Genomic DNA, 15,369 nt, shown 5'->3' with positions numbered 1-15,369 from the left:
CTGACCTGGCTCCTCCTTTGTCACAGTCCTCTGGTACAGGCATTTTCTGACCATTTCCCCCTCCGCCCCAAGCCCTTGTGGAGTCTCACATGCACAGCTTAAATTCCAGGCTTTTTAGCCTGTGATCTTCTCGGGCTGTTCACCTCTCTGCCTATCTCTCTTTTTTTTTTTTTTTTAAATTTTAAAAATAAAAGGAGGAAAATATTAACAGACAGACAACATTTTACAAAATAGCAAAGGAACAGTACAGACAGTACGGAGTTACAAAGTGGGAGGGAATTAGCAATGCTTGTTGTATTACATATTGATATCTTCAAAGTGGCTTCTCATGAAAACAGATATAGACAAGCAATGCTGATCAACCAAGGACTCATTGACAGTTTCTTTCAGCAATCTCTTTGCCTATCTCTTATTCTCCACACTCTCTATACTTTGCTTTCTAGTAACACCAAATAGTTCATGCTTTTCTCTCTGGCCCAGCCTCCCCTATCTGTCACATAAAGTCTTATCCAGCTTTGAAACTCTGCTCAGATGTCACCATTTCTCTTCTGCAGATGGCTTCCATAATATGTACTGAATTTAATAGTAATTACTAGAATCTAAATAGAGGCTGGTCTGGGCGTAGTAGCAAATGCCTGTAATCCCAGCACTCAGGAGGCTGAGGCAGGAGGATCCCTGTGAGTTCAAGGCCAGCCTGGGTTGCTTAGTGAGTTCAAAGCCAGCCTGAAATACAGAGTGAGCCCCTGTCTCAGGAAAAAAAAAGGCGGATGGGGTGGGATGTAGCTCTGCAGTAGAGCATTTGCCTAGCATGTGCAAAGTCTTGGGTCCTATCAGCACTAAAGGAGGTCCTTATATATGTAGAATTTAAATGATAGCTGTCATTTATGAAGTGCTTATTGTAGCACCTGTGTTGGGATTGTAGGGACTCAGTAGATTGTACCGTTTCCCGTCTACATTTGGAACTGATTATGAGAAAAATACAGAGCATCAGAGCTGGGAATCAGACTATCAGCATTTTACTGATAAAGGCTAAGTTGGAGGACAGGGTTAATTATGAGACCAAGTGGTTCTAAAATTTCTCTGGTCTAGAGTTTCCTTCCACACTCTAGAGAACTTTTCATGGGAAATACCAGCCCAGAACACCTGAGAGGAAGTTGTCCTGTTCCTTCTCCCAAACATGTCCTTTGGTTACATGACACCTTCTTTCCTAGAAAGCCTTGAGAATGGGGAAGGGGAAGGAGAAAGGCCAGCAGTGTTACAGTGATGGAAATTCTGCCACATGCAAACATGAAAAGAGGGGAAAAGGTGTCTTTTCATTCCAATACTCAGCACTGGACTAAGTGTTCTGCACAGATAATTTGCCATTAATAGTATAGTGTAATAATTTATATAGAATACTTGGCCCAGTGCCTACTACTTTCATTCCTAGAGAAATAAAACAGGGAATATGGGCTAAGTGCATTGAAGCGCATGATCTCTACAACCTCCTGTCATCCCCTTTATGCCTCTTATCCTTCTGCATTTACCCATTAGCCACAGATGTCTTATGGCTTAGATTTGTAGTTTATTTGTATTTTATTTTGCAGAAAATGGTCAAGTTCTATCATGTGGATCCAACTCCTTTGGCCAGTTAGGTGTTCCTCCTGGGCCTCGAAGGTGTGTGGCTCCCCAGGCCATTGAGGTGAGGACATCTAATACTTGACTTACCTGTGTCCTGTTAGAGTATTTCCAGGCTATCATAGTTACTGTCACCTATACTAGCAGGTGGCTAGGTCCCTGTGAACCCATAGGGTAGTGGAATTTGAGTTGGGAAAAGTTAGTTTGCAGGCATTGATGTCAGGAGTGGAAAAACCTCTATTAGTTCTCATACACAGGATAAGGCTTTGTAAACTGAAACAATAAAGGTAATACATCTCATAAGGACATTAGTGACATTTTACAATTCTAAAATTAGTAATAATGGGAACCATGTTTGTAAGTGATCACAATAGTAATAACTGCAAATAGAAGAACCTGCATATATTATAATTAATTTAGCTTAACTATAATTCATAGAATTAAAGAAGACAGAATGGAACAGTGGTTAAAATATGTTGGATGATAGACTCAGTAAGTAAAAACATTTTGAAGGCTGTAGCCTATGAAACAATGGGAGGAATGTGCCAAAGTGAAATAGAATAGAAACTCATTTAGTTAATGGCAGCTGTTGTGTATAGCAGTGTTTAGGCAGCAGGGACACGGGTGAAGAAAACGTGTCTTCCATTTAGGAGTTTTGTAGTTTAGTAGTACACAATAGATAAAACTTGAATGCAGTGCCGCGTTAGAGCTGATGGATGCATGTGTAGCCCAAAGGAGGGAGGAATATATTCATATCCAGGGGAAGGCTGGGTGAGAACCTAGGCCAAGTCTTAGAAGTAGAGTAGAAGTTTACCTGGCTTGGGATGAGAGGATGTGTAGAGTAGTTGTAAGAAGAGCAAAGGCAGAAGGAGTAGTGTCTAGAATATTCACAAAGAAACTTTTGTTTACAAAAGTATAGGAACAGAAAATGGGTTTGAGATCCTCTAAGCCGTTTAGTATAGTTGAAATATGAGGAAGAGGTGAGACGGGTGGGCCCGTGGGGAGGGGGACAGTCAGGGTTGTTTTATGTGACAAACGTTAGCAGCATGTTAGGGAGGGGCCAGAAAGGGTAGTGTGGAAAGTGTCTTGAAGAAATATTACTTAGGAGACTTGCTAACAATCCAGTCAGGGAATGATTCTGGTCCACATGAAAGCAATGGCAATGGATATGGAGAGGAAAAGACAGAGATGAGTAGTATTCAAAGAGACCGAGTCCACATGTCAAGCCCTTCGGTTAGTTTAAAGAAAAAGGAAGGAGGAAAGAAAGGAAAGAAAGTACATTTTAAAGACAGTGTGTTCAAGATCAAATAGCAAGATCTTGTCAAAATATAAAGTGACTAGGGACTCCACTGGTACAGCAGCAGAAGAAAGAAGGCGAGAGCTCTGTTCTTCGTGCTGGTCGGACTGTATCTGGAGTGTTCTGTTGTGTTGTGAATTTGGTGCTCGGGTCCTGTGCATAAAAGTAAAAAAGACACAGGCCTTTCTCTTGGGGGATCTTAAAGTTTAGAAAGACCTGTGGACCTGCGAATCAGCAAATGTGACAGATGTGCCCCAGAGGGGCAGGGACTGATACATAGTTCCTTAAAAGAGAGAGATTGAGCAAACAGAGCATCTTTAGAGACAGGAAACCAGGAGGGAGGGAGAGTTTGAAACTCAGGAATGGATGATTGAACTGGGAATATTTGGCCTAAGGAAAGGATCTGCATTAGTTATCTATTGCTTTGTAACGAATTACCTCCAAATATAGCAGTAGACAACAAACATATTGTTTCTATGGGGCAGGAATCTAGAAATAGCTGAGCTGATCTTTCCTGAGATCACAGCTGGGTCTGTGTGTGAGTTTGTGGGCACCGCTGGTCTGCAGACCCATGTCCACGTTCTCTCACATGACCCTTGTCAGGAGGCCTCAATTCCTTGCCACGTGGAGCTCTCTGTGGGCCCATTCACACATGGCTGTGGCTTTCCCCAGGAGTGATTAAGGCAGGGAGATGCCAACCAGGGAGCTCAGTGCATTTTATCACCTCATCTCTGAGTCACTCATTGCGTCCTTGTTCTTTTCATTAAAAGTATGTCACTAAGTCCAGCCCACACAGTGGAGGGGAGCTAAGCAGCACATCTCGAAGGGAGTAGTATCAAAGAATTCAAGGACCTATTTTTAAAACCACCACAAGATGTCTTAAAGAGGACATGACAACTGTCTTCAAATATTTGGAAAGTGTTGTCAGAAGCTGCAGGCAGATGGGTTTGGCTCCACCTAAAGGGATAAATGGAATTGTTCAGAGGTGGAACAAGCACCTGGGGAGGTGGTGAGCCTGTGTCCCTGGAGGGCAGTGTGGGCAGGGGTGGGCTGGCCTCTGGTAGTGTTGGTGAGGAGGGTCTGGCATTGGAAAGGGATTGGATTAGATCAGGATTGGGAAAACTAGAGCTGCCAGTAAGTAAAGTCTAATTGGAACACAGCCATACTTACTCATTTTTGTATATTCTACAGCTGTTTCTGTAGTATGGTGTCAGAACTGAGTTGTGTAACAGGAGCCATACAGTCTGTAAAGTCTGAAATATTTACTCTCTGGCCCTTTTTAGAAAATGTGTAGTAACTCTGCACTGGATGACCTTGAAGATCCCTCCCACCCATGAGGGGTATTGTGAGGTGGTATTTTTAAAAGATTTTTTTTTTCCTTCTAGGGTTTTTTACTTTTAAAATGTATTTATGGATAGAAATGTTGGGGGCAGGGCTTTATATATTTATAATTGTTTATTATTTTTTTCAGTACTGGGTTTGAACCAAGGGAGCACTGAACTACATCCCCACCTCTTTCTGTTTTTTGTTTTTGAGACATGGTCTCACTTAGTTGCTGAGGCTGGGCTTGAACTTAGGATCCTCCTGCTGCAGTCTCCTGAATACCTGGGATTATAGATGTATATAACCACACTCTTCAAGATGCCTTCCACACTATCCTATTTAAACAGTCAGACCCATCATGAGGACCATGCTGCATCATACTGGGCATAAATTACATGAAATTTTCTAGATGGGTGATACTGAGATCTAAACCTTTTTTTTTTTATTACAGATTCTGAGAGAGAAGGTTATTTGTGTTGCTGCTGGACTGAGGCATGCATTAGCTGCTACAGGTGATCATTTTGCCTTTATTTCCTAAATAGGCATAAAATAAGGAGGAACGGAGCTTTAGGAGAAAAACCTTTCAAGGGGTGTTTAAAGGGTCCTTGCTGTGTTAAAGTTCTGATAAAAAGGGAACATAAGGCAGGTACCATGTGGGAAAGCCTTTAGCAGAAAGGATGGAGGAAATGAAGGTTTCTAGCTCTTCTTGTTCTGGGTGTGAAGATTCGTTTAATCCTCACAAGGAGGAAGTGATGTGAGTTTAAAATTATTCTATGTGAAGAAACTGAGGTTCAGAAAAGTTAAAGCACTTGTGCATGGTACACGTGGGGTGAGGTAGGTGGGATCAGAGTCTGGGATGGTCTGGATATCAGGGTCCACCTTCTTTGCAGTGAACTGTACTGTCTTCCTAGTAAATACTAATGATCATTAATTTAAAGCTTTAGGTAAGCTTGTTTTCTGTACCAGGTATAAGCTTTTGGGGTTGTCTTGTTTTCCCTAGTCAGTATAATGCCCTGAAGATTCATCCAAGTTTTGCATGGCTATAATTTGTTCCTGTTTTCGCTGAGTAATATTCCAAGGTATGGCTGTATCACTGTGTGAGTCTGGGAGGGCTGCCATAACAAAATCTCACAGACTGAGTGGCTGCAACAACAGAAATTACTCACTGTTCTTGAGGCTCAAAGCCCAAGATCAGTGTACTGATGGGATTGGTTTCTAGTGAGGCCTTTTTCTTGGCTTCTTCTGTCCTTATGTGGCCTTTCATCTGTACACTTGTGGAGTGAGAGAGATCTCTGGTGTCTTCCTCTTCTTATAAGGAAACAAGTCCTATTGGATTAAGGTTCCACCATATGACACCATTTAACCTTTATTACCTCCTTGTAGGTCCTGTTGCCAAATATAGTCACTTTGGGGATTAGAGCTTCAACATCTGAATTTTGAAGGGACACAGTTCAGTCCATTATGGCCACAGTTTGACCAGCCAGCCACCCAGCAGGACATCTGGATTGTTTCCAGTTTGGGGCTCTCAAGAGGAAAGCTGTGGGGCTGGGTGTGGTGGTGCACACCTGTAATCCCATCTACTTGAGAAGCTAAGGCAAGAGGACCTGAATTTGAAGGCCAGACTGCGCAACTATTGAGACCTTCTCCCCCAAAACCCCCAAAAAAGGCTGGGGATGTAGCACAGCACTCTCTGAATTCGGCTCCCACTACCACACACCATATAAACATGTGTGGACAGGTTTTTATAGGAACATACGTTTTCATTTGTCTGACGGATGCCCAGTAGTGTGATTGTTGGCTGTATGGTAGTGATTATGTTTTTTATAAAAACACATTTCCCTCTTAGAAATCAGTAAGGCAAGAAAATTGCATATAATGTTTTTTTTCCTCTAACCCTAATCTTAACCCTAACCCCCTTGTCTGTCAGATTTCTGTACTTGCTAGTCTTTTTTTGAAAACAGGTTTATTGAGGTGAAGTTGACATAATTGCACATATTTAATTGTATAATTTGATGGATTTGGAAATTTGCCGATATCTGTGGTACCATCATCACCACCATCATGGTAATAGACATCCAACATCTCCCAAAGCTTCTTTAAGTCCCTTTGGACACTGTGTGTTTGTGTGTGTGTGTTTGTGTCAAGAACATGTACCATGAGATCTACCCTCTTCAATGTTGAGGTGTGCAGTGCTGCATGTGTATGTTAGCTATAGACACTGTTGTATAGCAGATCTCTAGAATTTACTGGTTTAGCATAGCTGAAACCTTATACCCAATGAACAGTTCCCATTTCCCCTACCCCTGTGCCCTGACAACCACTATTACATTCTCTGCGTCTGTGAGTTTCACTCATAGGTACCCAGTATAAGTGGTATCATACAGTATTTGTTCTGTGTCTGATTTATTTTGTCTACAATAATGTCATCCAGATTCATTTATTAGTGCAACAAATGGCAGGATTTCCTTTTTTTTTTGTCCTGGGAATCAAACTCATGACCTCAGGCTTGCCAGGCAAGCTCTTATGCCACTGACCTATATCCCCAGCAGGATTTTCTTCTTTTTAAAGACTGAATAATATTCTGTTGTACTACATTTTTAAAACTCATCTTTGGAGAGACATGGGTTATTTCCATGTTTTGGCTTTTGTGAGTGGTACTGCAATCAACATGAGAATAGAGTGCAGATATTCCCTCAAGATCCAGGTTTTAGATCTTTTGGATATGTAGACAGAAGTGGGATTTGCTGGGTCATGAGGAAATTCTATTTTTAATTTTTTGAGGAGCCTCTATACTGCTGTTCATAGTTGTAGCCCCATTTTGCATTCCTAAGAACAATGTACCAGAATTCCAGTTTCTTCACAGTCTCACCAACACATTAAAAAAAAATAATAGCCACCCTAACAAATGGCAAGTGAATTCTCATTGCAGTTTTGATTTGTATTTTCCTGATAATGATTTTGATCATCTTTTCATTTACATGTTGACCATTTGTATGTCTTCTTTGGGGGACATGTCTATTCAAGTCTTTGGCCATTTAAAATTTTTTGTTATTGAGTGGTAGAAGTTCCTTATATATTTTAGAAATTAACCCCTTATAGCTGGATGTGGTGACTCTTGCCTGTAATTCCAGAATTGGAGGAGGCTGAGGCAGGAATTACAAGTTTACATCCCACTTGGACAACTTAGTGAGCCAGTGCCTCAAAAAAAAGAAAAACAATGAATGAACAAATGAATGATGTCTTGGTTACTTTTTTCTCATTGCAGGGTGTTATGGTTGATACATTGTGTCAACTTGGGGAGTCTAGAGGTTTGGCTAAGTGACTCAGCAGGAAGCCAGGGTACTCACTTTGTATACATCCTGAGCCTGTGGAAGAGGAGGACATGGAGATTGTGTGAGAGCTACACGCCCCTTAGGTGGGGGTAGCCTGTTTATGATGTAAGGCAAGAAAGAAGCTGCTTGCCGCCATTCCTCCAGGTTTGCTCTGGCTGTTTGCTGTTCGGCTGCCATTCCCCCCTTTGCTCTTGTTGCTTTGCTATCTTCTGCCTCGGAGCCAGCCAAGTATGGACCAAAACCTCCACAAACTGTAAGCTAAATAAACCTTTCCTTCCTTCATTTTGGACGTTGGGTATTTTGTCTCAGCAACGAGAAAAAAGTAACCAAGACACTGGGACAAAATATCTGATGCCCAAAATTAAGGAAGGAAAGGTTTATTTTGCTTACAGTGTGTGGAGGTTTCAGTCCATGTTTGGCAGATTATAAGGCAGAGTGGCACATGGCAGAGAGCTACAGCTCAGGGTGGCAGACAACAGCAAAAGCAGCAACCACACACCAGGGCGGAATGGGGGAGGAATGGCCTCAAGCACCCTTTTCCTCTCCCTTACATATGCAAACTAGCCACTCCAGGGCAGGTGCAGCTCTCACACTCCTAATCAATCAAACTTTAAAAGCCTGCCTCATGGCCGCTTGAGGCTTTGGGGGGACACACAGATTCAAACCATAACAAATGAGTAAACGAACACATGGCTGGGGATGTGGCTCAGTGGTAAGGTGCCCAGGTTTGATCCCCAGCACAGAAAAAAAATTGGCCTCTTATCAGATATATGGCTTGCGAAATTCTGAATTTTATTGCTAGTCTTAGGTATTCATTTCTATCCAGTCATGAAGTAGAACAGTTTGCTTATGTGTTTGATTAACTTAATTATAAGTCCTCCTCTCATTTAATCTGTACATATTTCTACATGTATCCCTAAAAGATAAGTATTTTTTTTGAAAATATTGCTGTAATACCATCATCAGACCTAAAAAAATTAAAAATAATTCTATAATACCATTAAATATGTAGTAGATATTTATATTCTCCTGTCTTTTGAATCAGGAGATGAATGAGGTCTGCATATTATAGTTGGTTGATAGGTATTTTGAGTCTCTCTTAAAAATTTATTTTTTTTGAGTTTTTATTGCAGTTAAATATGTATAACAAAATTTTACATCTTAATCATGATTAAGTGTACAGTTCAGTAGTATTAAGTGCATTCATACTGTTGTGAAATCATTTTTGCTATCCATCTCCTAAAGGTTTTTCATCTTGAAAAATTAAAATTCTGTACCCAATAACTCTCCAGCTCTCTCCCCCCAGCATTCTACTTTGTGTCCGTACAGTGTTGACTACTCTAAGTACCTCATATAAATGGACTCATAAAGTGTTTGTCTTTTTTGTGACTGGCTTATTTCACTTATACTGACCTCATGGTTCATCCATGGAGTGTAGTGACAACATTTCTATACTTTCTCAGCCTAACAGTATTCCTCTGTGTGTTTGTGTGTGTGTGTTTGTACGCGTGCACGTGCCACATTTTGTTTATCCACTCATCTGTGCCGCATTTTGTTTATCCACTCATCTGTGCCACATTTTGCTTATCCACTCATCTGTCATCAATCACTTCAATTACTTCCTTATTTTACCTATAGAGAATAATGCTAGCATGAGCTAATGACTCTCTTAGATCCTACTTTTACTTTTGGAGATATACCCAGGAGCACAATTGCTAGATCATATGGTAATTCCATTTTTAACTTTTTGAGGAACTGCCATTTTGTTTTCCATAGCAGTTGTACCATTTTACATTCTTGCATACAGTACACAAGAGTTTTAATTCTTCCACAAGCTCCCCAGTGCTTGGTATTTTGGGTTTTCTGTTTTGTTTGCTTGCTATAGCATGCAAATAAGCGTAAGCTGGTATCTCATTGTAATTTTGGTATGTATTTCCCTAATAATTAGTGATGTTGAGCATCTTTTCATGTGTTTATTGATCCTTTATGTATCTTCTTGGAGAAATGTGTATTCAAGTCCTTTGTCCATTTAAAATTATTTTTTTAAAATTTTAGGAGTTCTTAATGTATTCTAGATGATAATCTTTTATCAGGTATCTGAAGTTCCTTTTAATTTATTGATTTTTTATACTCTTTTGTCTTTGCAGTTTATTTGTTGAGGTGATTTTAAGTGCTGTTTTATTACAGCTGTATGCTTTTCTTGCATTGTGCTCAGTGTTCATAGCTTGATTTTCATAAAGCAGGCTTATCTGTTTACAGCCTAAGGGACCACTGGTTATAGAATGCTTTTAAAAGAGCAGACCTGGATGTTGTGTTGGGGATCCAAATTGCATATATCTGACAGTGGACCAAAGATACAGAATTTTATCTTTGCATTTGAAATTCAGAACATGAGATTCAGTGATCTTGGAAATAAAAGATCATCTTACTGAAATTGTGACTGTTAAATTATCTTGTAATCATAGGTACATAATTTATTTGGCAATTGAGAATCTTTAAATTCATCCTGGTGTAGTGGAAAGAACGTTACCTTAGGTGTTAGGAATGCTGAGTCCTAGCATTTTCTCTGTTATTACTGTGGACAAATGACATCCTCTCTGCAGGGCCTCAGTTTTCTCACCTAGTAAATGAGAAGAATGAACTTAGTGGTCTTCACAATTCTTTTCTATTTCGTTTGGAGTCTGAGTTGTCCTTTCAGGGTAATGAACATTCCAGTGATATGACTGGAGGAATATCCTAAAAATTTTTGAAGGAAATTTTACTATGTTGGAATTATCTTTCATGGTCTTACATTGTCCTGATGACTGGATTTGTGATTGGCTTCATGGTAATCCTTGCAACCAGTCATGGGACCCCTTGAAGCAGCAAACTTTTCCATAATATTCATGTTAACTGAGAATGAATAAGGAATTTCCGGTAGCTCACCAGTGGTTGGTATTATCTGAGCTTTTTGTTCAAAGAGCAATCTGGTTGTCTTTTTTTTTGAGACATGTCTCACTATGTAGTTCACGCTGGCTTTGAACTCACTATATAGCCCAGGCTGGCCTCAAACTCCTGGTGATCTTCTTGGCTCAGCTTCCTGAGGGCTAGGATTACAGGCATGGGCCCCTATGATTGGCATAACAGTCTGGTCTTATTCTGATGTGCATTTTCTGTTTTTTCTTCTGCTTCATTGGGAAGTGAGTGGCATTGTGTTCCAGTGGGGGACTGGTTTGGCATCATCTGGACGACGGTTATGTCCTGAGCAGACTCTCCCGTTGTTTTTGACAGCAGAGGAACCAAGCAGAGTTACGGGTGAGCCCATTATTTCTTAGTTTTGTATTTATTTAGTTTTGTATTTATTCTTTGGGGGGAAGTACAGACACACACATGGAGAAGATGATGAAATGAGTTTTTACTTTTGCTCTTTCTTGATCTCTCTGTCTAAGATTTTCTGTTGGTTGGTATTTGTCTTGTTGGGACTTTTGTGGTCCCAGTAAAAGTAAACCCTTTGCGGTCATTTTGGGACCTACTGAGAGAAGCAAGTCAGGTGGGTAGAGATGAAAATGGTAGCTCTGCAAAGTTACTCGGAAGATACAACTTAGATGCTTAGAAACAATGTGTGGTAACCGTGACCCGATGAATCCTGAACCCTAGATTGAGCTTCCTCACTAGGCAACTGCAGAGTCAGTCCCGGTAAGCTTGCTGCATCGCTAAGCAGACATGGGATTGCAGCCTGTCTGTGGGCAGGCCCACCGCACAGGGAGAGCCCAGAAGGACTGTGACTGTGCCTCCCATGTCCAGTTCCTTGTGTCAAAACGGAAGCGGGGATGAGAATATAGAGAGAGGGCCAGGAGTGTTCTTGTAGGGAAATCTCTGTATGAAAACACGAAGAGTAGGTAGTAGGTGTTCTGGTGGTTGATCTTTTGTTGGTCAGTTGGTCTGTAGGGATTTTTTTTCTCTTTTGCTTCTTCCTCTTCTTCCCCCTTCACCCCCCTCTCTCTCTCTTTCTCTCTCTCCCTCTCCCTCTCCCTCTCCCTCTCCCTGTCTTTCTCTCTCTCCCCTCTGTGTCCACTGTCTCCTCTCTGCCTCTCCCAGTCTCTTTATTGGTCCTTCTGTCTTTGTATATAGCACTATGTCTGTATCTCATGCTTCTTCTCTCACTCTCTTACTTTATGATGCAGAGTTGGGAAGGGGAGCCTATAGTGGGGGTCATGTACATGGGTATTGGGGACATCCTGGTTTTTTGCAGTTGTAGATTCTCTTCTTCAGATGGAGCTGGAGTTAGCTTCCTGAAGCTCTGGGTTGAGTTGGGGAGGGAACTCAGAAAAGGACAGGGTGGTGTTGAGGTTGTCATTTCACATCCCATTGAAAACACTCATAAACTCGTATTTTCCAAACCATTTTTCTTCTTTGTCAAAGTGTTCATTGCTCCCTCAGCACCCCCTGCTTTCCGTGCCTCCATGCCCATGGACACACTGTCTGCTCTGCCCCAAATGCCTTTCCTTGCTGCTGTCTCTGGGAAAATCCCAGGAGTTTTTCAAGGGCTCGCACAGAGGCAGTTCTCTTGGTGAAGCTCTTTCTTCTTCTAACCTCCATTGAACGTTCTTCACAGGCACTGAAAGCAGAAAGCCTTCCACGAGTATGAGTTGTTAAGGTTTCTTACATGCCAAAGACTATGAGCTTTTTAAGGGCAGGAACTGTGTATCCTGGCATAGGACCAATAACTAGAAGGAATCAAACAAATTTTTTCTTTTAGTTGATTTGATTTAAACAACCTGATTGGGACCTGCTTAGAGTAACGGCGTGGATTCAGGATTGACTTGTGGGAGTTTCTGATGAGACCTGAGGATGAATCATCAATCCCTGTCCTCACAGTCTTTCGCTTTGCATTTTCCCATCTTAACCTCATAGCCGCAGGCTCTGGTCTTAGATCCCTGGCTGTCCCCTCCTCGGCTGGGTAGGGGCCCAGGATTCCTCTCTAGGTGAATGTGGCTGGAAGTATCTGCTCTGTCTTATTATTGCACAACATATTTGAAGAAGCAAGATGTCTTTTATGAAGACACTAGATAATGAAGCTGAAATTTCAGAAAAGAGTCATGGAATGGGACTGCATTTATCTGCCTGCAAGACCACATGTTGCCACAGGTTATCACAGCTTCTAGCAGACTTGTTTGGGACCTGATTTGTCTTGAATGTAGTGTTGTGAAGCAGGGAAAAGTGTGGACTTGGAGCTAGAAGCCCGGTTCCAATCTTAGTTCTGCCTCTATGTTCTTAAGGGCCTTGGTTTGTATTTAAGTCCTGCACACAGTAGCAGCTGAATGTAGGAGTTGCCAGTGCTTCTAGGCTCACTTGGCAGACAGAAATAGAGCCAAACATATATTTTTACACATAAACACATATCTGTCTGTCTCTACCAGAAGCTATGAATTTATACTGATTTTCCCAATTACAATCCGGTATCACTGGTTGTTTCTAGCTTTCCTCTTTTCATAGTGGTACTTTCTTTTCTCTGCTAATGTGTGTACTTACCTGTTTACACCTCTAGCGTGTTACTGTCACCCACTATGCCAGCCGTCTTCTTGGCCAGTGCTGCTTACCCGTCCCCCCCCCCCCCGCCTGAATTGCGTGAGAGTCTCTCTCCATGCCCAGGGGCTGCTGACTGAGAGTCCCCTCTTCTGCCCAGTTTGTTCTGTTATAAGTGTAATTCAGAGGAAAACTTTTTTTTTTGTAGGCCTAGAGAATTCTAAAGCAATATGTGTTCTTGCCGGCTCAGCCCACTCGGCTTCATTAACAGGTATGTACCAGCTCTTTCACAGAATGACAAACCATTTACAATTCCGTATGTGACTGCCTGAGTGGTGCTGTTGACCTACAGAGGGAAGGTCTTTGAAGCCAGAATTCTGATGCCACTGTTGGTGTGATCTTAGGCAAATGACCTTTTTGAGGCTATCTCCTTCTCTGTAAGATGCATTGTGATTAGTTACCGGAATTTAGTATGAGGATACATGGAATGCACTCACATCAAACATAGGCTCACTTCCTTTTCCTCTCAGTTCTTTTCTCAATTTATATAAGAAGGACAAGAATATCTTCTTTTTAAGGTAGTTGTGATGGTCAGATCATATGGTCAACAGTAGGTTTATGTCCCCTTGTGAGTTATCCCTGTAGGTTACATGCTGCTTAGCAGTGGTAATATGTTCTGAGAAATGTATCCTTAGGCGATTTTTGTCATTGTTCAACTGCCTCAGACTATACCTGCACAAACCTTGGTGGTGTAATGTGCCACATACCTAGGCTGTATGATACATACCACTGTAAATGTGGTCTCTTGTTGACTGAAGTGTAATGTGATGCATGACTGTATAACATATTGTTATCTTATCTGACTAATCCATCTCCATGTCTAGTATGACTAAGCTCACCTTTTAGCAACTTACACTCAAACTAACTTATTTTTTTCTTCCTTCTTTCTTCCCTTTCCTTTCCTTTCCTTTTCCTTCCTTATTTCCTTCCTTCGTTCCTTATTTCCTTCCTTCCTTCCTTCCTTCTCTTTCTTTCTTTTTGACTTTTTTGAGACAAGGTATTGCCATGCACTTCTGGCTGGCCTTGAACTCACTTTGTACTCAGGAGCACTACCCGAACTCGTAGTGCTCCTCCTGCCTCAGCTTCCCATCTATTTCTTTCTAATCCATTTATCTCTCTCTTCTTTATCTACTTTATTTACCTATATATTTCTCTACCTTTCACATTTCTATCTTGCCTATTTCTGTATATATCTGAGCCTTTCTATATTTCTTTTTCTTTTTCTTTTTTTTTTTTTTTGTTCTTTTTGAGACAGGGTCTCACTATGCAGTTAAGGCTGGCCTTGAACTCACTTTGTAGCCCAGGCTGGTCTTGAACTCACAAGGGTCCTCCTGCCTCAGCCTCCCAAGTGCTGGGATTACAGGCGTGCACCACCATGCGCGGCTTCTATATTTCTCTAATCTGATATTTTTATACATTTCTCTAATTCATCTCTCTATTCTGTTTCTTCAATCCGTCTATTTTTCTGTCTCATTTGTTTTCCCTTTCTGTTTCCTGGCTGGCCTTCATGAACCCATCCACTGATGTGCCCAGCTAGCGCAGTGTAAACTTTCCAGTGACTTTTCCTTAGGAGGAATGGAGCATTTTCTTGAAAGCCTTTTCTTTTGACCTAGATTCTCCTGATCCCTGCTGATAGGGGTAGATTGGAGTGTGTATTGCCCAGAGATTGATTTTGGTAAGGTCTCTCACACAGAGTTGAATGTATTCCATTTTGTAAGCGAAGAAGAGGCACTTTCATAGTTGGTGTTTTCAGTGTTTTAGGAGGAAATTTAGCTATGCATGTAGCATGAGTAAATTAATGGCATCATGCTTTCCTCCGTGTCAGAGCTGCAGTGCAGTCCCGCTGAGGTGCTGTTGTTCCAGGCACCAGAGCCACAGTGTGGAAGTTTAAATACTTCACGGATCCTGAGCCACAGATAATTTGTTGTTTAATGAGTTTAAAACGACCAGCTAATGAAAGGAGCGCCTACTTTTAGCCTGTGTGCTACGTGAGCGTGTTTATGTGTTTGTTAAAAGCATTGCACGGAAGTGGATGCCAGCTGTAAGCGATTGTACTGGGCACCTGGTCCCACCTCCCCTTTGACGGGAAGGACTGGAGATGTGAGAGTGAGAGTGACTTGTTCATGCCCGCAGGCACTGAGGGCATTCTTTCCTGGGACTGAGGGCAGACTAAGTTATCTTCCTTTGTTCTAATTCATTTGAAGTGGCTGACATCATGTAAACTTAGAAATTGCC

The 15,369-nt window shown here is 41.5% G+C and overlaps 1 protein-coding gene across 10 annotated transcripts in view; it reads left to right on the top strand.

Moving 5' to 3' along the window:
• Nucleotides 1–15,369, top strand: part of Sergef (secretion regulating guanine nucleotide exchange factor) — a 217,296-nt gene that overhangs the window by 6,024 nt on the left and 195,903 nt on the right. For 7 of the 10 annotated variants that reach the window (XR_260219.1, XR_260218.1, XR_001233169.1 and 4 more), the window contains exons 4-7: nt 1,587–1,681; nt 4,689–4,749; nt 10,750–10,863; nt 13,283–13,345. Coding sequence is in view for 2 of the 10 variants with exons in the window: in XM_005380392.1 (XP_005380449.1) it covers nt 1,587–1,681; nt 4,689–4,749; nt 10,750–10,863; nt 13,283–13,345 (333 nt within the window). In the remaining 8 variants the exon portion in view is untranslated. The remainder of the gene's footprint in view (nt 1–1,586; nt 1,682–4,688; nt 4,750–10,749; nt 10,864–13,282; nt 13,346–15,369) is intronic. The other 3 variants (XR_001233167.1, XR_260220.1, XR_001233168.1) reach the window with 3 other exon arrangements.

The sequence above is a fragment of the Chinchilla lanigera genome, unplaced genomic scaffold (genome assembly GCF_000276665.1).
Source record: "Chinchilla lanigera isolate Chin_1 unplaced genomic scaffold, ChiLan1.0 scaffold00013, whole genome shotgun sequence".
In the NCBI taxonomy this organism is placed as follows: domain Eukaryota; kingdom Metazoa; phylum Chordata; class Mammalia; order Rodentia; family Chinchillidae; genus Chinchilla; species Chinchilla lanigera.
Note: the sequence above shows the minus strand (reverse complement) of the source record. Positions and strands in the feature narration are given on the sequence as shown.